General features: G+C 44.5%; 1 protein-coding gene across 5 annotated transcripts in view; it reads right to left on the bottom strand.

The window, feature by feature from the left end:
* Positions 1 to 26,502, bottom strand: part of LOC137433729 (solute carrier family 12 member 6) — a 180,886-nt gene that overhangs the window by 49,042 nt on the left and 105,342 nt on the right. For all 5 annotated transcript variants that reach the window (XM_068126000.2, XM_068125997.2, XM_068125998.2 and 2 more), the window contains 9 exons: positions 24,168 to 24,298; positions 23,128 to 23,342; positions 14,489 to 14,700; positions 14,180 to 14,347; positions 13,417 to 13,515; positions 10,450 to 10,507; positions 10,152 to 10,326; positions 7,277 to 7,395; positions 7,094 to 7,192 (listed from right to left, as the gene is read on the bottom strand). In XM_068126000.2, the coding sequence (XP_067982101.2) occupies positions 7,094 to 7,192; positions 7,277 to 7,395; positions 10,152 to 10,326; positions 10,450 to 10,507; positions 13,417 to 13,515; positions 14,180 to 14,347; positions 14,489 to 14,700; positions 23,128 to 23,342; positions 24,168 to 24,298 (1,276 nt within the window). The remainder of the gene's footprint in view (positions 1 to 7,093; positions 7,193 to 7,276; positions 7,396 to 10,151; positions 10,327 to 10,449; positions 10,508 to 13,416; positions 13,516 to 14,179; positions 14,348 to 14,488; positions 14,701 to 23,127; positions 23,343 to 24,167; positions 24,299 to 26,502) is intronic.

Here is a 26,502-nt window from a genome sequence, read left to right as displayed (position 1 = left end):
GCCATGATTCAACATCCTACAAGGGAGTGATCAATTAGCCATGATTCAACATCCTGCAGGGGAGTGATCAATTAGCCATGATTCAACATCCTGCAGGGGAGTGATCAATTAGCCATGATTCAACATCCTACAAGGGAGTGATCAATTAGCCATGATTCAACATCCTGCAGGGGAGTGATCAATTAGCCATGATTCAACATCCTGCAAGGGAGTGATCAATTAGCCATCATTGAACATCCTGCAAGGGAGTGATCAATTAGCCATGATTCAACATCCTGCAAGGGGGTGATCAATTAGCCATCAATCAACATCCTGCAAGGGGGTGATCAATTAGCCATGATTCAACATCCTACAAGGGAGTGATCAATTAGCCATGATTCAACATCCTGCAAGGGAGTGATCAATTAGCCATGATTCAACATCCTGCAGGGGAGTGATCAATTAGCCATGATTCAACATTCTGCAAGGGGGTGATCAATTAGCCATGATTCAACATCCTGCAAGGGAGTGATCAATTAGCCATCATTCAACATTCTGCAGGGGAGTGATCAATTAGCCATGATTCAACATCCTGCAGGGGAGTGATCAATTAGCCATCATTCAACATCCTGCAAGGGGGTGATCAATTAGCCATCATTCAACATCCTGCAAGGGGGTGATCAATTAGCCATCAATCAACATCCTGCAAGGGGGTGATCAATTAGCCATCATTCAACATCCTGCAAGGGGGTGATCAATTAGCCATGATTCAACATCCTGCAAGGGAGTGATCAATTAGCCATGATTCAACATCCTGCAAGGGGGTGATCAATTAGCCATCATTGAACATCCTGCAAGGGAGTGATCATTTAGCCATCAATCAACATCCTGCAAGGGGGTGATCAATTAGCCATCAATCAACATCCTGCAAGGGGGTGATCAATTAGCCATCAATCAACATCCTGCAAGGGAGTGATCAATTAGCCATCAATCAACATCCTGCAAGGGAGTGATCAATTAGCCATGATTCAACATCCTGCAAGGGGGTGATCAATTAGCCATCAATCAACATCCTGCAAGGGGGTGATCAATTAGCCATCAATAAACATCCTGCAAGGGAGTGATAAATTAGCCATGATTCAACATCCTGCAAGGGAGTGATCAATTAGCCATCAATCAACATCCTGCAAGGGGGTGATCAATTAGCCATCATTGAACATCCTGCAAGGGAGTGATCAATTAGCCATCATTCAACATCCTGCAAGGGAGTGATCAATTAGCCATCAATCAACATCCTGCAAGGGAGTGATCAATTAGCCATGATTCAACATCCTGCAAGGGAGTGATCAATTAGCCATCAATCAACATCCTGCAAGGGGGTGATCAATTAGCCATCATTGAACATCCTGCAAGGGAGTGATCAATTAGCCATCATTCAACATCCTGCAAGGGAGTGATCAATTAGCCATCATTGAACATCCTGCAAGGGGGTGATCAATTAGCCATCAATCAACATCCTGCAAGGGAGTGATCAATTAGCCATCAATCAACATCCTGCAAGGGAGTGATCAATTAGCCATCATTCAACATCCTGCAAGGGAGTGATCAATTAGCCATCAATCAACATCCTGCAAGGGGGTGATCAATTAGCCATCAATCAACATCCTGCAAGGGAGTGATCAATTAGCCATCAATCAACATCCTGCAAGGGAGTGATCAATTAGCCATGATTCAACATCCTGCAAGGGAGTGATCAATTAGCCATCAATCAACATCCTGCAAGAGGGTGATCAATTAGCCATCATTGAACATCCTGCAAGGGAGTGATCAATTAGCCATCATTCAACATCCTGCAAGGGAGTGATCAATTAGCCATCAATCAACATCCTGCAAGGGGGTGATCAATTAGCCATCAATCAACATCCTGCAAGGGAGTGATCAATTAGCCATCAATCAACTTCCTGCAAGGGAGTGATCAATTAGCCATGATTCAACATCCTGCAAGGGAGTGATCAATTAGCCATCAATCAACATCCTGCAAGGGGGTGATCAATTAGCCATCATTGAACATCCTGCAAGGGAGTGATCAATTAGCCATCATTCAACATCCTGCAAGGGGGTGATCAATTAGCCATCATTCAACATCCTGCAAGGGGGTGATCAATTAGCCATGATTCAACATCCTGCAAGGGAGTGATCAATTAGCCATGATTCAACATCCTGCAAGGGGGTGATCAATTAGCCATCATTGAACATCCTGCAAGGGAGTGATCAATTAGCCATCAATCAACATCCTGCAAGGGGGTGATCAATTAGCCATCAATCAACATCCTGCAAGGGGGTGATCAATTAGCCATCATTGAACATCCTGCAAGGGAGTGATCAATTAGCCATCAATCAACATCCTGCAAGGGGGTGATCAATTAGCCATCATTGAACATCCTGCAAGGGAGTGATCAATTAGCCATCAATCAACATCCTGCAAGGGGGTGATCAATTAGCCATCAATCAACATCCTGCAAGGGGGTGATCAATTAGCCATCATTGAACATCCTGCAGGGGAGTGATCAATTAGCCATCATTCAACATCCTGCAAGGGAGTGATCAATTAGCCATGATTCAACATCCTGCAGGGGAGTGATCAATTAGCCATCATTGAACATCCTGCAAGGGAGTGATCAATTAGCCATCATTCAACATCCTGCAGGGGAGTGATCAATTAGCCATCATTCAACATCCTGCAAGGGGGTGATCAATTAGCCATCATTCAACATCCTGCAAGGGAGTGATCAATTAGCCATGATTCAACATCCTGCAGGGGAGTGATCAATTAGCCATGATTCAACATCCTGCAAGGGGGTGATCAATTAGCCATCATTCAACATCCTGCAGGGGAGTGATCAATTAGCCATGATTCAACATCCTGCAGGGGAGTGATCAATTAGCCATGATTCAACATCCTGCAAGGGAGTGATCAATTAGCCATGATTCAACATTCTGCAAGGGGGTGATCAATTAGCCATTATTGAACATCCTGCAAGGGAGTGATCAATTAGCCATCATTGAACATCCTGCAGGGGAGTGATCAATTAGCCATCATTCAACATCCTGCAAGGGAGTGATCAATTAGCCATGATTCAACATTCTGCAAGGGGGTGATCAATTAGCCATGATTCAACATCCTGCAAGGGAGTGATCAATTAGCCATCATTCAACATTCTGCAGGGGAGTGATCAATTAGCTATGATTCAACATCCTGCAGGGGAGTGATCAATTAGCCATCATTCAACATCCTGCAAGGGGGTGATCAATTAGCCATCATTCAACATCCTGCAAGGGGGTGATCAATTAGCCATCAATCAACATCCTGCAAGGGGGTGATCAATTAGCCATCAATCAACATCCTGCAAGGGGGTGATCAATTAGCCATCAATCAACATCCTGCAAGGGAGTGATCAATTAGCCATCATTCAACATCCTGCAGGGGAGTGATCAATTAGCCATCATTCAACATCCTGCAAGGGAGTGATCAATTAGCCATCATTCAACATCCTGCAAGGGAGTGATCAATTAGCCATCATTCAACATCCTGCAGGGGAGTGATCAATTAGCCATCATTCAACATCCTGCAAGGGAGTGATCAATTAGCCATGATTCAACATCCTGCAAGGGAGTGATCAATTAGCCATGATTCAACATCCTGCAGGGGAGTGATCAATTAGCCATCATTCAACATCCTGCAGGGGAGTGATCAATTAGCCATGATTCAACATCCTGCAAGGGAGAGATCAATTAGCCATGATTCAACATTCTGCAACGTCAATGCGGTTACTGGAAGTCGGAGAGCAGACAATGATACAATTGCTTTTGAATACCTGCCATCAATGAATTACACTGTTCACGGAACATTTGGCGGCATGGTGGCGATGAACCGATCAGTGATCAAGATTCGCAATTTTTACTTGCATTTGTAACATTATATTTGCCTGTGCTATTTTGAGTGTACGGCTCCACATCAACCAAGTAATGCAAGATTTACTCCTCAAATGGCTGGTTTATGGTCGAATTTAACGCGGGACACCCGAGCCGTGGTAGATGCTCCACGTAACAAGAACGGAACTCGGTATAGCGCATACCACCGTCAGGCTGAACAATTTATGGTTTGTATCCCACTGATAGGCCGGATCTGAATTCAGAACTGAACCAAAATCTAATCGGCTTGTTCTCGTCACCTAACTAACTCATCCACCAAGTTTAGTCATAACTCCTCTGTACCTTTTTTGAATATCATGTTATATATCACTTTTCGCACGATCTCTCAATGGTGAAGAATCAATTAAAAATTAAATAATTATCATATCCGAATCCATATTCAGATAGTCACCAAAATCGAATGAAATCGTCCTTTTCAGACACCCAACATGTCCACCAAGTTTCGTACAAATCCGTCCACGTGTTTTTGAGATATCCTGCTATGTATCGATTTTAGCCCCATCTCCCAATGGTGAAGAATCACTTAAAAAATTCTAGTAGCTGGATCCGAATCCAGATCTTCACCAAAATCTAATCATTTCATCCTTGTCGCATACACTACCTCTGCCAAATTTCGTCCGAATCTGTCCACAACTTTTTGAGATATCCTGTTCACAAACAGACAAACAAAAAATGTCGTGCATAGCACGTCACTTGTGAAATCCCTAAAATAAGTTGTTGGCCTATGTTGACCTCAAAAATACTTGGTGGTTGTATTCAGTGACCAGCTATACAAATACTCTTAAAATGTCACGTTAATTGGATGAAAATTGAGAATTTTAGAAATTTGGCCTATGTTGACCTTTTGGCCTATGTTGACCTCAAAAATAGTTGGTGATCGACTTCAGAGAACTGATATGCAAATCCTCTTCAAATTTCAAGTCAATCGGATGAAAATTGAGGATTTTAGAAATTTGACAAAGTTTGTGACCTTTGGCCTATGTTGATATATTGACCTTTTGACCCAAAAAACAATAGGCTTCTTGCTTTTGACCAACTATACCATTTATGAAGTTTGGAGAAGATCGGTTGAAAATTGTGACCTGTAGGCGACTGAAATACAGACAGACAGAATAACGCACAAGACCAACCAATATACTTGAAAAAAATATTCGATTTTCGCAAGTAACAAACAAACAATCCTCCTGTGCATAGCACGATACCTGCGAAATCCCTAAAATAAGTTGTTGGCCTATGCTGACCTCAAAAATAATTGGTGGTTGAATTCAGTGAACCGGTATGCAAATCCTCTTGAACTTTTAAGTCAATGAGATGAAAATTGAGGATTTTAGAAACTTGACCTATGTTGACCTTTTGGCCTATGTTGACCTCAAAAATACTTAGTGGTTCAATTCACTGACCAGATATGCAAATACTCTTAAAATTTCAAGTCAATAGGGTGAAAATTGAGGATTTTAGAAATCTGGCCTATGTTGACCTTTTGACCAATGTTGACCTCAAAAAATAGTTGGTGGTTGAATTCAGAGACCTGATATGCAAATCCTCTTCAAATTTCAAGTCAATCGAATGAAAATTGAGAATTTCATGAAGTTGGTGACCTTTGGCCTAGGTTGACCTATTGAACTTTTGACCCCCAAAACAATGGGCTTCTTGATTATGACCAACTCTACCATTTGGTGAAGTTTCGTGAGAATCGGTTGAAAATTGTGACCTGTAGGCGACTGACATACAGACAGACAAACAGAATGAAAAATCACTCATGGAGTGACACTTGGCAAAAGACAACAAATAAGATGGCACTCAGTAGAGCATCATTTTGACCTGAAAAACAATTAGTGATTGAATTCAGTGACCTGATATGCAAATGGTCTTCAAATTATAAGTTAATCGGATGAAAATTGACAATTTTAGAAATTCGGCCTATGTTGACCTTTTGGCCTACGTTGACCTTTTGTTCTGTGTTGATCTCATCAATAGTTTGTGGCTGAATTCAGCTTGCTGATATGCAAATCATATTCAAATTTCTAGTCAATCGGATGAAAATTGACAATTTTAGAAATTCGGCCTATGTTGACCTTTTGGCCTACGTTGACCTTTTGTTCTGTGTTGATCTCATCAATAGTTTGTGGCTGAATTCAGCTTGCTGATATGCAAATCATATTCAAATTTCTAGTCAATCGGATGAAAATTGACAATTTTAGAAATTCGGCCTATGTTGACCTTTTGGCCTACGTTGACCTTTTGTTCTGTGTTGATCTCATCAATAGTTTGTGGCTGAATTCAGCTTGCTGATATGCAAATCATATTCAAATTTCTAGTCAATCGGATGAAAATTGACAATTTTAGAAATTCGGCCTATGTTGACCTTTTGGCCTACGTTGACCTTTTGATCTGTGTTGATCTCATCAATAATTTGTGGCTGAATTCAGCTTGCTGATATGCAAATCATATTCAAATTTCTAGTCAATCGGATGAAAATTGACAATTTTAGAAATTCGGCCTATGTTGACCTTTTGGACTATGTTGACCTTTTGTTCTGTGTTGATCTCATCAATAGTTTGTGGCTGAATTCAGCTTGCTGATATGCAAATCATATTCAAATTTCTAGTCAATCGGATGAAAATTGACAATTTTAGAAATTCGGCTTATGTTGACCATTTGGCCTACGTTGACCTTTTGTTCTGTGTTGATCTCATCAATAGTTTGTGGCTGAATTCAGCTTGCTGATATGCAAATCATATTCAAATTTCCAGTCAATCGGATGAAAATTGACAATTTTAGAAATTCGGCCTATGTTGACCTTTTGGCCTACGTTGACCTTTTGTTCTGTGTTGATCTCATCAATAATTTGTGGCTGAATTCAGCTTGCTGATATGCAAATCATATTCAAATTTCTAGTCAATCGGATGAAAATTGAGGATTTTAGAAATTCGAAAAAAGTGGCTGACCTTTGGCCTAAAAATTGTTTTTGCATAATTTGGCATTATTGCATATTCAACCAAATGTGGCATTTGTATAGTTAGTAGTGCGTGAATAGGGGGTGAATACTTTTGCAGGTCACTGTACAGTTAGGGGGGAAGCTAGCAGGGGGTTAGTTGCAGAAGACAAACATGTCCCTCACCAGTGGTAGTACTTGAAGCGAGGCCTCCAGTTAGGGGTTCTGAGAAGCGTTTGTAGAGCGCAGGCCAGGTTCACAAACATGTAGCACATGAGGAAAAACCTGAAGAAGAAATTCTTTCATTGTGATCTGCTCAAGGCCAACATTTGGCCAGTTAAAGGAGGAAGCCATCTAAAGAGGGCTCACATGGACAAAATCGGTGCAACCATGTCGAGTGAGGCAATGAGGATGCCCATTTCAGTGATGGATGCTGTGAGGAGCAAGGCCCAGGTTGGCTCTCCATTCACCTTGCCATGGCCAAACACCTGCAGTCATCACAGCATGAGTGCAATGTTAATATCCATTCCAGTAATGTGACCAGTGTTCTAGCATCACCACCTTCTCAGACGTTTTATATTGTTTACCTTCTTTCCATAAACTGCACCAAGTCACTGGTGTGGCCTCACTTGTGTACCATCTTTATTCTACATCTAGCGAAGGAGCTTTGTAGCCTGAACATGGGACAAACATGCCCGAACATGCATTGCACATACAGTGCATTCAGAAAGTATTCAGACCCCTTCACATTTTTCACATTTTGTTATGTTGCAGCCTTTTGCTGAAATCGTTTAAATTCATTTTTTCCCTCATCAATCTACACTCAATACCCCATAATGACAAAGAGAAAACAGGATTTTAGAAAGTTTTGCAAATTTATTAAAAAGAAAAAAACTGAAATATCACATTTACATAAGTATTCAGACCCTTTGCTATGACACTTGAAATTTAGCTCAGGTGCCTCCCATTTCTCTTGATCATCTTCGAGATGTTTCTACACCTTGATTGGAGTCCACCTGTGGTAAATTCAATTGATTGGACATGATTTGGAAAGGCACACACCTGTCTATATAAGGTCTCACAGCTGACAATGCATATCAGAGCAAAAACCAAGACATGAGGTCGAAGGAACTGCCTGCAGAGCTCAGAGACAGGATTGTGTCGAGGCACAGATCTGGCGAAGCCTACAAAAAAAGTCTCCGCTGCATTGAAGGTTCCCAAGAGCACAGTGGCCTCCATAATTCTTAAATGGAAGAAGTTTGGAACAACCAGGACTCTTCCTGGAGCTGGCCGCCCGGCCAAACTGAGCAATCAGGGGAGAAGGGCCTTGGTATGAGAGGTGACCAAGAACCCGATGGTCACTGGCTGAGCTCCAGAGATCCTGTGTGGAGATGGGAGAAACTTCCAGAAGGACAACCATCACTGCAACACTCCACCGATCTGGGCTTTATGGCAGAGTGGCCAGACGGAAGCCAAACAGTTCAATCTTGGTTTCAGCAGACCACAGCATCTTGTTTCTCACAGTCTGAGAGTCCTTTAGGTGCTTTTTTGCAAACTCCAAGCGGCTTTCATGTGTCTTTCACTGAGGAGAGGCTTCCGTCTGGCCACTCTGCCATAAAGCCCAGATCGGTGGAGTGTTGCAGTGATGGTTGTCCTTCTGGAAGTTTCTCCCATCTCCACACAGGATCTCCGGAGCTCAGCCAGAGTGACCATCGGGTTATTGGTCACCTCTCTTACCAAGGCCCTTCTCGCCTGATTGCTCGGTTTGGCCGGGCGGCCAGCTCTAGGAAGAGTCCTGGTTGTTCCAAACTTCTTCCATTTAAGAATTATGGAGGCCACTGTGCTCTTGGGAACCTTCAATGCAGCGGAGACTTTTTTTATCGGCTTCCCCAGATCTGTGCCTCGACACAATCCTGTCTCTGGGTTCTGCAGGCAGTTCCTTCGACCTCATGGGTTGGTTTTTGCTCTGATATGCATTGTCGGCTGTGAGACCTTATATAGACAGGTGTGTGCCTTTCCAAATCATGTCCAATCAATTGAATTTGCCACAGGTGGACTCCAATCAAGGTGTAGAAACATCTCAAAGATCATCAAGAGAAATGGGAGGCACCTGATCTAAATTTCAAGTGTCATAGCAAAGGGTATGAATACTTATGTCAATGTGATATTTCAGTTTTTTCTTTTTAATAAATTTGTAAAACTTTCTAAAATCCTGTTTTCTCTTTGTCATTATGGGGTATTGAGTGTAGATTGATGAGGGGAAAAAATGAATTTAAACGATTTCAGCAAAAGGCTGCAACATAACAAAATGTGAAAAAAGTGAAGGGGTCTGAATACTTTCTGAATGTACTGCACAAGCACTCCTGGATGCCATCGACAGGAAAACTATCAAATGGCGTCCCTGCAAACTCGGCTTTCCCTTCTTTTCCAGTGGTGCTTCCAAGGATAAACCCGGAGCGATGCTTCACTGAACTTCTCCTTTTCCCTCCAATTACAAAATTGATATTTGGCAAAAGAATATCAAGAGCGTCTTGTTTGAAAATGCTGCACAAATTCATCAATATAAAATGCTACAAAAGAGGGTATAAAGGATGGAGCCAAGCAAGGTTTAAAGTTACTTCCTGTCCGACATCAAAAGAACCCCAAGCAAATTCCGCAGATGTGATCAAGTATACAATGAATGGGTTTCGTTCAACAACAAACAATTACGGAATGTCCTCCCTTCAAGGGTAACAACAACAAAAAAAAAACCACCTTTAGAGGCCATTTTTCCCCGCAAGCGGGGGTTGGCCTTTTTCGGGGACCGTGGTTGTTGTTGTTTTTCGGTCCCCTTTTTGAAGCAATGTTTTACGGCCGGATGCCCTTCCTGCCGCCAACCCTTTTTGTCGCCTTTTTACGACAAACAAACTTCAAGGGTAACAGGTCAACGCAATTAAATTACTCACGAGCCGGGACAACGAAGGCCGAGGGATTGAAGATCTCCCACTCCCACCCCCACCCCCTTCCCATGCCTCCTCCCCTCAAGCCCTCTCCCTCCCACAGATCTCTCGATGTCCCTGATCTCAAATGTTGTGTTTGTATGCTTCCCCCTCTCTTCCCCATCTTGTCTACTGCTCCCTTTATTATATGTTTTATGTGTCTGTTTGACTTTTTGTGTGATTAATGTTAGCTCTTTCACGAGCCTCGATCTTGTATACAAAAAAAAAAGAAAGAAAGATAATTTGAGTGAGCATGACCAGATTACCTGTAGAAATGGGATAATGCCATCTTTGGCAATGGCTTGAAGCAAGCGAGGTGCGCCGGTGAGACTCTGCAAACCGGCGCCGATTGTCGAGAAAAACGACCCGACAACGATGACCCAAGGAGAAGGCCACGAGATGGTTCCCACCACAAGGTTGCCATTCACGGCCACGCCTAACCTGATGAAGAAAAAGAGTACACCTTCTCAGCACCGTCCCAAAGGTACAATGTTCCACAAGCTCATTTGAACCTCGAGGCAAACTGCAATGTCGACAAGCTTTAACGGAAGCACCGACACTCACTTGTCCAAAAGCACGACCGTCTCCACACATGCTCCAAAGAGGATCACGCAGCTCAGGTCTGGTCGATGTAGTAAAGGGCTCAACTGTACAAATACCATAACAATACAATCAACAAAATGGAGGCTATGAAATGAATTGCTGGAAACCTTGCAACGGTGTGCACTGTGCAAACCGAGATGCGCATGACAAATCCACACGCACATGCACACGCACATGTTTGAAGCATTTCCTGTGAAGTGCGTGAAGGCCAAAGATGAGATTTACCATTTACCCATTCCATTGCTGTTATTGCACAGCTTGGAGAGATGCAATCTCTGCACAGAATCACCTATGAACATCTTCACCTCACTAGCACATACGAGAAAGATGGAATGCTACTTTCAATGACAACAGAAGAACGCACCTTTTAAAGGTTAATGATCAAGAGAAGAATTTGATGAAATAGGAACATGGCATTTTGCTTTAAATTCCCAATGGCTTCACCACAATTGATGCTTTACTTTTCCTTCTTCATTCGTCGGGAGCAATAATCATTTTAATACCATCAACAATTGTTACCTTCTTGTCCAGGTAACAGATCTAAGGTCACCAATTTCACATGATAAGTTGAGCATTCGCAAGTGCCCAATATAATATGGGAAATGTGATGACTAGTATCCGTCATCGTACAACCGCTTCCACCACCAGCCGAGTGAAACAGCTTCCTCCAATTCCAACAAACGTTGAGCTTGGGGGAACTCAGTTCAGCACTGAGGGAATCGGCTCAGGAGAAAGACATGTCATTTTGAATTGTACTCAGAGTAAATATTGTTATGGATCTGGTCTTGGGGGTAAAATGGGGGATAGATTACAATAGTTATTTCCGAGTATGTGTGATGTCATTACTATAGAAGATAAAAAGTGTCGAGCATTTTTGTGAAAGAATCTCCTCACCCCCACCCCATTGTCTGTCTAAGCATCGCCTCTCCTTACTCCCTGCATTATTGAACCTTCCTCATCGTTTATCTGTCTCTTTATGGAATTTTCCCGGGGTAATAGCCAATGAGTGCGCCCCATGATTGATCATGAGGTCAGCGCAAGGCCACGGTGAGCGTGTGAATGAAAGGCCACATGTTCCACTATCCAAAGGCCACAGTAGTGCTTTCATAAGAGCGTGTGCCATGGCACGATTCGATGAACCCAGTGAGACCACATAGGCGTGGTTGGTGTCCAGGGTTCCTCGTGGTCGATGGAGCATGCAGGAATGTTGGTTGGTTCCTGATGTGTTATGGGTCTTCGCAGCAGAAAACTTGTGAGTTCCAGGAAGAGGAAGGTGCATAGGGCACAGCAAAGACAGACCCCACACGGGACCAGCTGCGCACATGGACAAGACCCCAACGAATGACTGGGCCGAGGCACAAACGGGAGCGAATATGGGGAGCTGGACCATGTGTGTGATCATAGTTTATGCAGCACAGCTTCCCTTTTGACTTATTAGTCCTCTTAAAAGTCTCATATCCCACCTCCCACCGCCTACCCCGACTGAATAAATAAGGCATATTTGTTAAGCAGTCGTGGTATCGGAGACATGTCGCTCCAATTATTACTATTATTGCCTGTGATCACTGCTATGGAGCTGTGCGATTCTCCTTCATTCCTCTCATTTTCTCCCAGTGTATAAATCCCCTGTTTTGATGAAACTTTGTGTGGTCATTGAGAGCGAGCTCCATAGAGCTTCGTGAATTGGTTTATGAATCCATTAGACATGCAGATTGGGTTCACATATACACACATCAACGGGAAACGCACATCAACGGGAAACGCACAGCAACGGGAAACGCACATCAATGGGAAATGCACATCAACGCGAAACGCACATCAATGCGAAATGCACATCAACGCGAAACGCACATCAACGCGAACTGCACATCAACGGGAAACGCACATCAATGGGAAACGCACATCAACGCGAAACGCACATCAACGCGAAACGCACATCAACAGGAAACGCACATTAACGCGAACTGCACATCAACGGGAAACGCACATCAACGGGAAATGCACATCAACGCGAAATGCACCTCAAATCGAAACGCACATCAATGCGAAACGCACATCAACGCGAAACGCACATCAACGTGAAACGCACATCAACGCGAAACGCACATCAACGCGAAACGCACAACAACGCGAAACGCACAACAACGCGAAATGCACATCAACGCGAAACGCACATCAACGCGAAACACACATCAACGCGAAACGCAAATCAACGCGAAACGCACAACAATGCGAAACGCACATCAATGCGAAACGCACATCAATGCGAAACGCACATCAACGTGAAATGCACATCAACGCAAAACTCACAACAACGCAAAACGCACATCAACCAACGTGAAATGTCGACAATCTTTTCTCGGCTATCCTGTGGGCTTCCCTCCGCGGTCATCGCATTCAGATACACTGAATCGTGCCAAATTAACCCAGCAAATGCGGAGACCTTTTCATCCCAACACCGCCGGGCAATGCAATGTTATGTTGTGCTTTTTGAGTGGTGAAAGTGGTTTTGTCGTGCAGTGCACAAAATTTCTGTTGTTGCATCCTCAAGTGGGTCGATGACAGAAATGATAAATAAAATATTCCGGTTGTAGTTTCTAACCCAATTTATGATAATCATCGAGTAAGAAGTTATTCATTTTCCAAGCTGTGGTTTCTGAGCACCAGATTATGCTGCATTGTAACCACATCAAACAACACATGTCGGGGTGCACATCATGTCCTCACCAGAAAAATACTTGTGTGTGGGAAGATCCATATTCATAAATGAAAACACCACAAAGGTGCACAGCAGCCTTGCCATGCTCAACACACAGACAAGTTGGTGGCACTTTCATTTTTACCTCCACCACCAAAGGTGCTTTTCGGTTCGCGAGCGCAGGGTAATAGGTAACTAAGCAAACACCTTCTACAGTAGGTTTTGGATACAGATGAAGCTGGTGGTGACAATGGCCATAATGGTCCCTGTTGGGATGGACTTCTGTGCATCCTTGAGGTCTCCGGATCGGTTTGAACCAGCCATGATCCCTACAATCACACACAAAATTAAAATGGGAATAATAAACTCAAGGTCAAGCAGCTACACACCAAATTACCGAGTAAAGCTGCACACACAGATTTGAACGCACAGGCCTCCTCATTTACTGATTCTCAGGGTTTTTTTTTTGTTTTTTTTTAAAGAGGTTGACACAAATGAGAATAAAGGAGAGGAGGTAAGGGGCACAAGGAAGGAGTCGGAAAGAAGGGAAGCAAAATTATTGAAAAAATTAATGACCCAAATAATGGGAGCGAGTTTAAGGTTGAGGTGCTGCAGATTGAAGTGCTGCATCCAAATCAAGCAACCAATCAAATGCTCGAACTCTTTACCGAGAGAGCAGAGCATCAGTGCTGCTCAAGCAGTTCCTTGGCAAGGGTTACGCTGGGCAGTTTGGTTATGCCTCATGGTTTACCATTCGTCGCGGCACGGATTTGTAATTTCTTAAAGGTGCCGGTGATAGCTCACCAACTCTTCGTGATAGACATCGAGGGATCCTCAACGTCTACCAACAACCAGTCTAGACAGCTCAAAGGTGAGTCCGCATACCACTCACTAGGCTATCCTGGCAACCTCAATCAAAATCACAAACAGAAAAATGTTTTTAAAAGTCAACAAATGCAAAAGTACAATATGTTATCCATCAGCACTGCATACCAGTTACAGACGGGAAAAATATTCCAATGAGAACCATGAAGTTGGTAGTTATGTCCGTGTAGATGTAGGAGTTATCATCCGGGACATGGGAATCTTTCACGGTGATGACATTGGCCCCCATATCCTCAATAATTTCACCCTTTGTCTTGTATTTATTGAACATGTTTTCTGCGTGATACAAATGTCACCATTAGTCATTTTAACTTTCACCGACAACATACACATCTTGTACTTCCTTTCATTTCACTCTGTTCCTTATATTGCTGCCTTCAGCTGGATTTTAACCCCCTCGGCAATAGGCCTGCGTACCGGAAATACTGTTACTTCCAAGACCGGGAATGCCAGAGATTTCGGTGACGTTGTTTGCGGCAAAGAAGGGATCGCAGCTGGAATTGAGTAGTTTGGAGTCACAGAACCGAAGCCAAAGGTCCGAGGCGACCGTGCCGTTTGCACTTTGCATCGTCTTGGCGCATGTCGTGAACGCGCTGCTAGCGATCACGCGGTTACCCAGTAAGCACACCCTGCAAACACAAACAGGCAAAGAAACAAAACCGTTCGTTACAAGTTCCCAAATTGCCTCTCTCGGTATGTACAGCAAGACCAATCAATCAAGTGATACAATCATGAATAGATTATGAAACGTGACGACAACGGCACTTGGTAGAGTGCATACCTCCACCAGGCTGAACAGTTTACGTTTTGTATCCCATCTGATAGGATCTACATCCAGACCTAAACTAAGATCCAATTGGCTTGTCACACACCCAACCTGTCCACCCCGTTTTGTCATAATCCATCCACAACTTTTTGAGACAAGGTGCTACATGTCGTTTTTGTCCCTATCTGGGCTTATCTACGGTAATGGGGTATATTTGTGTTACATGGAGGACAAAAAATGAAGCTGATGAGCAGATTCTCATTTTTACATATTTCATTCTTTAGAGTGCACACGATCCAAAACTATAAAGATAAGGATAACTTTTTGTTTATAATAAATTATGCCGGCAGAGATAGCTCACGCTTCAGGCATGGTAACGCTACGAACGGGGACAGACAGACAAAAAAAATACTCATTGAACACCTTTAAAATACATCATAATTTACAGCTTTGCAATCCATCAGTCATGTATACCGTAAATTTATCAAAATCGAGAGACTTTCTGTTGAACTGGATCTGCATAAACCTACCTGCCATAATATTGAACATATGGTAACGTTGGTAACGGGGACAGAATGCAATTCTACATTTTGCGATCGTTTTGTTCGTAAACGATCATCTCTTCACGCAAAAAACATCTACAGCATAATGAAGCTAGTGTTCTACACAATTGTAAGAACTTGAAAATATGAATTAAAATTAACAACAAATCAGTGAAAACCTATCTTTCACGTTCGTAATTTCGGGGACAGACGCCATAACGAACGTGCACTACATTTTTGAAAATTCAGAAAAAATATTAAACGACTTCAAAAAAAAAAAAAAAACGCGATAAGTTTACTTAATGATGTTGTAATTATTATTATAGAGATAAGGGAAAGAACTTGACCTCATATATGTGATTCTAATCATGTTTTATTTTGATATATGTTGGCGTGTCACGTTTTCACCCTTTTGTAGGAGGGTGGACATGGAACTTCATTTGAAATAAAAATCCAACGAAGTATTTTATTTGCACCAAACTATCTCTGGTATCTCTCCAGGGTGTGCCACATCTGAATTTAATATTTTGTACGACAAAAAATCATTGTGCTTTCGTCAGTTCAGTTAACAATAGAGGCATGCCACAAATGTCCCAATACCGTAGATAAGCCCATCTATCAATGGTGAAGATCAATTAAAATATATATTGTATCCTGATTCGGATTCAGATCTTTACCAAAATATAATCAATTTCACCTCGTCACACACCCAAACTGTCTGCCAAATTTCGCCTAAATCCACCCACAAGGTTTTGAGACATCCTGCTCACAGACAGACAAAAGTCCACAAGTTTCACAGAGGTGAAAACAAAACTTCCGCACACCTTCAGTGACGAAATTTAAAATGTCACAGGTTGGTCATTAAGTCCACACCCAACGAGTACTTTCTGGCATAACCTTTTGGACGGAAAATGGCAGGCAAGGAAAAAAAGATCTGGTACAGTTGTCACTCAGGATATTGCAAACCTTCCTGGTAATTTGTAGAAACACTGAGAGCAGTGACAATGTCTTGTGAAGTGACGTAGAATGTGCATAAAGTGATAGAATGAGAATAAAACAGCCAAATCTCAGGCCGTGCGCTCCCACTTATCCGACGTAATGTATCGAGTAATCAAGGAGATTCCATTTAACGATTCCAAACACCTAAACAGGTCTTCACATATATCCCATTTTAAGATCAATACACTTTGATTGTTTTGAATAAATATCTCAATTCAGGAGACGTCGACCAATATGCCTCCACCAACATTATTACATCATTACAATACTTGTACCAAGTTTGATATAAAAACATTCAGCTGTTCAAAAGTTATCACAATTCTACCTGACATGATCACTGCCCTTTGGCTTTTGACCTCGGGACCCCAAAATCGAATCAGTTAATCTTTACATAATTGTACATACCTGTACCATGTTTGAATGACATCACTTCAGCCGTTCTCAAGTTATAGACCTACAACTGAATTTGACCTAATGGCCCCAAAATCTAATCAGTTAATCTTTACATCATTATACACACCTGTACCAAGTTTGAATTAGATAACTTCAGCCGTTCTCAAGGTATAGACATATTACAGACTTTGACCTTTGACCTCTTGGCCCCAAAATCTAATCAGTTCATCTTTACCTCATTATACATACATGCACCAAGTTTGATCAAGATCCCTTTAGCCGTTCTCAAGTTATCGCGGTAATGAAAACCTATCACAGACGGACGGACGGACAACCTGAAAACATAATGCCTCCGACAACTTCATCAACAGAGGCATAAAAATCTAGAATAATATGAATACTGTATAATGAATAGAAAAATGTAATAAAACAAATAATCAATAAATATACGAGACAAACAAATGTACATCGAGAGCTTGACAATTTTAAAACAGAAAGGACATTTCACAATCAAAGTCATGAACAGTTCCATTCAGGTGCATCAGCTGTAACACCTTATTGATCTAACACCGTGTCATTACGTACCAGAGGCAAGAAACGATGCAAATCACACATCCGATCCCTCGAGTGGAAGTCACCAGGTTGTTATCCCAAAATGAACCTCACACATCCGATCCCTCAAGTGGAAGTCACCAGGTTGTTATCCCAAAATGAACCTCACACATCCGATCCCTCAAGTGGAAGTCACCAGGTTGTTATCCCAAAATGAACCTCACACATCCGATCCCTCAAGTGGAAATCACCAGGTTGTTATCCCAAAATGAACCTCACACATGCGATCCTTCAAGTGGAAGTCACCAGGTTGTTATCCAAAAAATGAACCTCACACATCCGATCCCTCAAGTGGAAGTCACCAGGTTGTTATCCCAAAATAAACCTCACACATCCGATCCCTCAAGTGGAAGTCACCAGGTTGTTATCCCAAAATGAACCTCACACATCCGATCCCTGAAGTGGAAGTCACCAGGTTGTTATCCGAAAATAAACCTCACACATCCGATCCCTCGAGTGGAAGTCACCAGGTTGTTATCCGAAAATAAACCTCACACATCCGATCCCTCAAGTGGAAGTCACCAGGTTGTTATCCGAAAATAATCCTCACATATCCGATCCCTCAAGTGGAAGTCACCAAGTCGTTATCCCAAAATAAACCTCACACATCCGATCCCAAGTGGAAGTCACCAGGTTGTTATCCTAAAATAAACCTCACACATCCGATCCCTCAAGTGGAAGTCACCAGGTTGTTATCCCAAAATGAACCTCACACATCCGATCCCTCAAGTGGAAGTCACCAGGTTGTTATCCCAAAATAAACCTCACTCATCCGATCCTTCGAGTGGAAGTCACCAGGTTGTTATCCGAAAATAAACCTCACACATCCGATCCCTCAAGTGGAAGTCACCAGGTTGTTATCCGAAAATAAACCTCACACATCCGATCCCTCAAGTGGAAGTCACCAGGTTGTTATCCGAAAATAAACCTCACACATCCGATCCCTCAAGTGGAAGTCACCAGGTTGTTATCCCAAAATAAACCTCACACATCGGATCCTTCGAGTGGAAGTCACCAGGTTGTTATCCGAAAATAAACCTCACACATCCGATCCCTCAAGTGGAAGTCACCAGGTTGTTATCCGAAAATAAACCTCACACATCCGATCCCTCAAGTGGAAGTCACCAGGTTGTTATCCCAAAATAAACCTCACACATCCGATCCCTCAAGTGGAAGTCACCAGGTTGTTATCCGAAAATAAACCTCACACATCCGATCCCTCAAGTGGAAGTCACCAGGTTGTTATCCGAAAATAAACCTCACACATCCGATCCCTCAAGTGGAAGTCACCAGGTTGTTATCCCAAAATAAACCTCACACATCCGATCCCTCAAGTGGAAGTCACCAGGTTGTTATCCGAAAATAAACCTCACACATCCGATCCCTCGAGTGGAAGTCACCAAGTCGTTATCCCAAAATGAACCTCACACATCCGATTCCTCGAGTGGAAGTCACCAGGTCGTTATCCCAAAATAAACCTCACACATCCGATCCCTGAAGTGGATGTCACCAGGTTGTTATCCCAAAATAAACCTCACATATCCGATCCCTCAAGTGGAAGTCACCAAGTCGTTATCCCAAAATGAACCTCACACATCCGATCCCTGGAGTGGAAGTCACCAGGTTGTTATCCGAAAATAAACCTCACATATCCGATCCCTGGAGTGGATGTCACCAGGTTGTTATCCCAAAATAAACCTCACATATCCGATCCCTCAAGTGGAAGTCACCAGGTTGTTATCCCAAAATAAACCTCACACATCCGATCCCTGGAGTGGAAGTCACCAAGTCGTTATCCGAAAATAAACCTCACACATCCGATCCCTGGAGTGGATGTCACCAGGTTGTTATCCCAAAATAAACCTCACATATCCGATCCCTGGAGTGGAAGTCACCAAGTCGTTATCCCAAAATAAACCTCACACATCCGATCCCTGGAGTGGAAGTCACCAAGTCGTTATCCCAAAATAAACCTCACACATCCGATCCCTGGAGTGGATGTCACCAGGTTGTTATCCCAAAATAAACCTCACATATCCGATCCCTGGAGTGGAAGTCACCAAGTCGTTATCCCAAAATAAACCTCACACATCCGATCTCTGAAGTGGATGTCACCAAGTCGTTATCCCAAAATGAACCTTACACATCCGATCCCTGAAGTGGAAGTCACCAGGTTGTTATCCCAAAATAAACCTCACACATCCGATTCCTCGAGTGGAAGTCACCAAGTCGTTATCCCAAAATGAACCTCACACATCCGATCCCTGAAGTGGAAGTCACCAGGTTGTTATCCCAAAATAAACCTCACACATCCGATTCCTCGAGTGGAAGTCACCAAGTCGTTATCCCAAAATGAACCTTACACATCCGATCCCTGAAGTGGAAGTCACCAGGTTGTTATCCCAAAATAAACCTCACACATCCGATTCCTCGAGTGGAAGTCACCAAGTCGTTATCCCAAAATGAACCTCACACATCCGATTCCTCGAGTGGAAGTCACCAAGTCGTTATCCCAAAATAAACCTCACACATCCGATCCCTCGAGTGGAAGTCACCACGTCGTTATCCCAAAATGAACCTCACACATCCGATTCCTCGAGTGGAAGTCACCACGTCGTTATCCCAAAATGAACCTCACACATCCGATTCCTCGAGTGGAAGTCACCAAGTCGTTATCCCAAAATGAACCTCACACATCCGATTCCTCGAGTGGAAGTCACCAAGTCATTATCCCAAAATGAACCTCACACATCCGATTCCTCGAGTGGAAGTCACCAAGTCGTTATCCCAAAATAAACCTCACACATCCGATTCCTCGAGTGGAAGTCACCAAGTCATAATCCCAAAATGAACCTCACACATCCGATTCCTCGAGTGGAAGTCACCAAGTCGTTATCCCAAAATGAACCTCACACATCCGATTCCTCGAGTGGAAGTCACCAAGTCATTATCCCAAAATGAACCTCACACATCCGATTCCTCGAGTGGAAGTCACCAAGTCGTTATCCCAAAATAAACCTCACACATCCGATTCCTCGAGTGGAAGTCACCAAGTCATAATCCCAAAATGAACCTCACACATCCGATTCCTCGAGTGGAAGTCACCAAGTCATTATCCCAAAATGAACCTCACACATCCGATTCCTCGAGTGGAAGTCACCAAGTCGTTATCCCAAAATGAACCTCACACATCCGATTCCTCGAGTGGAAGTCACCAAGTCGTTATCCCAAAATGAACCTCACACATCCGATCCCTCGAGTGGAAGTCACCAGGTTGTTATCCCAAAAGAAACCTCACACATCCGATTCCTCGAGTGGAAGTCACCAAGTCGTTATCCCAAAATGAACCTCACACATCCGATTCCTCGAGTGGAAGTCACCAAGTCGTTATCCCAAAATGAACCTCACACATCCGATCCCTCGAGTGGAAGTCACCACGTCGTTATCCCAAAAGAAACCTCACACATCCGATTCCTCGAGTGGAAGTCACCAGGTTGTTATCCCAAAAGAAACCTCACACATCCGATTCCTCGAGTGGAAGTCACCAAGTCGTTATCCCAAAATGAACCTCACACATCCGATCCCTCGAGTGGAAGTCACCACGTCGTTATCCCAAAATGAACCTCACACATCCGATCCCTCGAGTGGAAGTCACCACGTCGTTATCCCAAAAGAAACCTCACACATCCGATTCCTCGAGTGGAAGTCACCAAGTCGTTATCCCAAAATGAACCTCACACATCCGATTCCTCGAGTGGAAGTCACCAAGTCGTTATCCCAAAATGAACCTCACACATCCGATCCCTCGAGTGGAAGTCACCACGTCGTTATCCCAAAAGAAACCTCACACATCTGATCCCTCGAGTGGAAGTCACCAGGTTGTTATCCCAAAAGAAACCTCACACATCCGATTCCTCGAGTGGAAGTCACCAAGTCGTTATCCCAAAATGAACCTCTCACATCCGATCCCTCGAGTGGAAGTCACCACGTCGTTATCCCAAAATGAACCTCACACATCCGATCCCTCGAGTGGAAGTCACCAGGTTGTTATCCCAAAATAAACCTCACACATCCGATCCCTCGAGTGGAAGTCACCAGGTTGTTATCCCAAAATGAACCTCACACATCCGATCCCTCGAGTGGAAGTCACCACGTCGTTATCCCAAAATGAACCTCACACATCCGATCCCTCGAGTGGAAGTCACCAAGTCGTTATCCCAAAATGAACCTCACACATCCGATCCCTCGAGTGGAAGTCACCACGTCGTTATCCCAAAATGAACCTCACACATCCGATCCCTCGAGTGGAAGTCACCACGTCGTTATCCCAAAATGAACCTCACACATCCGATCCCTCGAGTGGAAGTCACCAGGTTGTTATCCCAAAATGAACCTCACACATCCGTTCCCTCGAGTGGAAGTCACCAAGTCGTTATCCCAAAATGAACCTCACACATCCGATCCCTCGAGTGGAAGTCACCAGGTTGTTATCCAAAAATAAACCTCACATATCCGATCCCTCAAATGGAAGTCACCAAGTCGTTATCCCAAAATGAACCTCACACATCCGATCCCTGGAGTGGAAGTCACCACGTCGTTATCCCAAAATAAACCTCACACATCCGATTCCTCGAGTGGAAGTCACCACGTCGTTATCCCAAAATAAGCCTCTTAGGACATTTCGGGAATCATTTGAGTCAAAAGTCCAAACGTTCTTTTCACCTCGAATGCATCAAATTATTCGTTCCCATCAGGTGGTTTACCTGCTATATCAATTTTGACGGTGGTACAAGGAGACCTCCACTGGAGGGCTTTTGGTAACGAACCCTTAAATGTAAAACAGTGAATTGTAAAACTGCTGATAGTCAGGTGAGTCTCTTTCTTGATTGCCACCGATAACATGTAACCCGGTGGGTGCTACCTGCCGCATGGTCGGGTAGTCGGCGACTAAACCGACTACCCTCGTTGGCTTGCCAGTGGGGAGGGTGACTGTGACACCTGCAGGTCTAAAAACAATACCTGTTAAAGGGCAGATGAGCTCCCTTCTGGAGTCAACGGCCATCCAGTGAGGAGATGATGTCTCCCAAAAAACACCCATCCCGTTCGACCGGTTTTTTAGGTGGTAGGTTGTAGGCAGCAACCGCCCAGGGTGGTACTACCGTTCACACTCAGGAGGGTTACAGTGGTGCCCGGAACCATATTACACTCTCCGTGTCAGGATTGCTGGTCTTACTTTCTCTTTCACTCAAACTAGAACTACCTGGCTCGGTTCAACCTCTCTTTCTTACAAACAAAAATCACACACTTTTCATTCCCACACTTTTCATTCCCGTTACGTAAAAGTTGTTTCTTCCATTGAACACGTTTTCTGCCCAATTTGATGCATCAGAGTCCATATTTTGGGCAAAAGGGATCACCAACATTACACGTTGGAGGTCTGGATTCTCAAAATGGAAACCGTTTACGCCGATGCAACATTTTCTGGGGGGCACGAACGTACCGCTGATGCAATTCCCCTTTACCAGCTCGCCGGTACTCATCTTGCCCACCTCGGAACGATGGCAGGCCGAGTCGACCCGCCCGGTGTTAATTCAATGGCGGAGCAGGGGCTCGAGCTCGAGACCGTAGCATCTTAGGCCGGCGACCTCGACCGTTAACTCAAGGATAGGCTCGTTTTACAATCGGTGGAAGTCAATGGCAAATATATAAGGGACTCGATGTACGAAGAGGAAGCAGAAACTCACGGAAACTCGGGTGGTGAGAAGGCAGATTTGATGACCCCGACGTAGATCGAAATGATGGAGAGGATAACGCAGGCCAGGAAAACCATGGCAAACTTGTTCACATACTTTACTCCCACGAAGACCACAAGCGCCATCACAAGGAGAAACGCGGTCCCATAGAGACGCATGTTGTGCAGCATGTCATCGAAGATTGCGGCCTCCGGCACAACGTAGCTCTTCCGATGTGAAATGTGCACGGTTCATTGGCAAATTAATTTGTGTCAACCAAACAAAGTGCGTATGTGGCAAAAGGGGGAGAATGTGGGGAAGAAAGGGGTGAGGGGCGATGAGGAAGAAAGGGTTGAGGGGCGATGAGGAAGAAAGGGTTGAGGGGCGATGAGGAAGAAAGGGTTGTGTGGTGATGAGGAAGAAAGGGTTGAGGGGCGATGAGGAAGAAAGGGGTGAGGGGTGATGAGGAAGAAAGGGTTGAGGGGTGATGAGGAAGAAAGGGTTTAGGGGTGATGAGGAAGAAAGGGGTGAGGGGTGATGAGGAAGAAAGGGTTTAGGGGTGATGAGGAAGAAAGGGTTGAGGGGCGATGAGGAAGAAAGGGTTGAGGGGTGATGAGGAAGAAAGGGTTGAGAGGCGATGAGGAAGAAAGGGTTTAGGGGTGATGAGGAAGAAAGGGTTGAGGGGCGATGAGGAAGAAAGGGTTGAGGGGTGATGAGGAAGAAAGGGTTGAGGGGTGATGAGGAAGAAAGGGTTGAGGGGTGATGAGGAAGAAAGGGTTGAGGGGCGATGAGGAAGAAAGGGTTTAGGGGTGATGAGGAAGAAAGGGGTGAGGGGCGATGAGGAAGAAAGGGTTGAGGGGCGATGAGGAAGAAAGGGTTGAGGGGCGATGAGGAAGAAAGGGGATGAGGAAGAAAGGGGAAGATGTTTTTTAAATCACTCCATAAGTAGTCAACTGAAAACAGCAACTGCAGGCCACAAAATGTGTTCGATCTCGGTCGATAAAAAATAAAGCACAGGAATGCAACGGCCAAGAGTATTGAACCATGCCTACCAGAAGGATTTCAACGGCTCCCAAGATGTACATGGAAGCAGCGAAGGTAGTCCCCAGGTAGAAGCAAAGCCCGACGGCACCTCCAAATTCGGGTCCCAGTGCTCGAGATATCATATAATAAGCGCCGCCAGCTTCATGGAACATACAAACATGTGTGGGTGTACATGCGGCATGACATCAAGAACATGTTCTGTGCGTTCAACCAAGAGAGCGGTAGCTGCTCAAGAACATGGAAAACATAACGATTATTGTTAATTTAATGTTCAAGTCGTGGATTGTAAAATGGCCTCAAAATTAAACAAGAATCTATTTGCACCGAGTGACAATTACGAGACGTTTTTGACTTTAAACACAATTATTCTAAAATGTAAACAAACATCATTAAGCAGCAGATGCAACTTCATCGAATTGCTCAGAAATTTCTGTGGACCAGGCCAAGTCTTTCTCATCCACGACTGGCGAACGTGTAAGTGTGACGTCACAGATGGGTGTTGGCCAATCGCGGACGAGGCACGACTTCCTCCACGGCAATCACTGAGCAATCCGGTGGAATTGTATCCAGTTTTTAATGGTGTAAATTTTTCCAGACACCAAAAATCAGAAAAATACAAACAATAAAATGATAAACCATAAAATTCACAACCATTTCAAAAATAACCTCTTGAGGTAAAGAAAACCGAAATATAAATAAAGTCAACAAATGCAAAACTACAATAAGTTGTCAATCTCCAAATAACACTTCCTTAATGCATCGTTCACTATGAGGGTGTGACAACAAGGGTGTGAGGAGAGAGCGACAACACACAACGAGGGTTTGAGGGGAGAGCGACAACACACAACGAGGGTGTGAGGGGAGAGCGACAACACACAACGAGGGTGTGAGGGGAGAGTGACAACACACAACGAGGGTGTGAGGGGAGAGCGACAACACACAACGAGGGTGTGAGGGGAGAGTGACAACACACAACGAGGGTGTGAGGGGAGAGCGACAACACACAACGAGGGTGTGAGGGGAGAGTGACAACACACAACGAGGGTGTGAGGGGAGAGTGACAACACACAACGAGGGTGTGAGGGGAGAGCGACAACACACAACGAGGGTGTGAGGGGAGAGTGACAACACACAACGAGGGTGTGAGGGGAGAGCGACAACACACAACGAGGGTGTGAGGGGAGAGTGACAACACACAACGAGGGTGTGAGGGGAGAGCGACAACACACAACGAGGGTGTGAGGGGAGAGCGACAACACACAACGAGGGTGTGAGGGGAGAGTGACAACACACAACGAGGGTGTGAGGGGAGAGCGACAACACACAACGAGGGTGTGAGGGGAGAGTGACAACACACAACGAGGGTGTGAGGGGAGAGCGACAACACACAACGAGGGTGTGAGGGGAGAGCGACAACACACAACGAGGGTGTGAGGGGAGAGTGACAACACACAACGAGGGTGTGAGGGGAGAGCGACAACACACAACGAGGGTGTGAGGGGAGAGTGACAACACACAACAAGGGTGTGAGGAGAGAGCGACAACACACAACGAGGGTTTGAGGGGAGAGTGACAACACACAACAAGGGTGTGAGGAGAGAGCGACAACACACAACGAGGGTTTGAGGGGAGAGCGACAACACACAACGAGGGTTTGAGGGGAGAGTGACAACACACAACGAGGGTGTGAGGGGAGAGTGACAACACACAACGAGGGTGTGAGGGGAGAGCGACAACACACAACGAGGGTGTGAGGGGAGAGCGACAACACACAACGAGGGTGTGAGGGGAGAGCGACAACACACAACGAGGGTGTGAGGGGAGAGCAACAACACAACAAGGGTGTGAGGGGAGAGCAACAACACACAACGAGGATGTGAGGGGAGAGCGACAACACACAACGAGGGTGTGAGGGGAGAGCGACAACACACAACGAGGGTGTGAGGGGAGAGCGACAACACACAACGAGGGTGTGACGGGAGAGCGACAACACACAACGAGGATGTGAGGGGAGAGCGACAACACACAACGAGGGTGTGAGGAGAGAGCGACAACACACAACGAGGGTGTGAGGAGAGAGCGACAACACAACGAGGGTGTGAGGGGAGAGCGACAACACACAACGAGGGTGTGAGGAGAGAGCGACAACACAACGAGGGTGTGAGGGGAGAGCGACAACACAACGAGGGTGTGAGGGGAGAGCGACAACACACAACGAGGGTGTGAGGGGAGAGCGACAACACACAGATCTCGCTTGAGAAGGAGAGAAATCTATTCAGGTGAAGAGTTTGTGGAATGCGTTCATTTGATTGATTAAAGAACAAAATAAGATAAATAATTCAC

The sequence above is a fragment of the Myxine glutinosa genome, chromosome 10 (genome assembly GCF_964187855.1).
Source record: "Myxine glutinosa chromosome 10, kmMyxGlut1.1, whole genome shotgun sequence".
Lineage (NCBI taxonomy): Eukaryota > Metazoa > Chordata > Myxini > Myxiniformes > Myxinidae > Myxine > Myxine glutinosa.
Note: the sequence above shows the minus strand (reverse complement) of the source record. Positions and strands in the feature narration are given on the sequence as shown.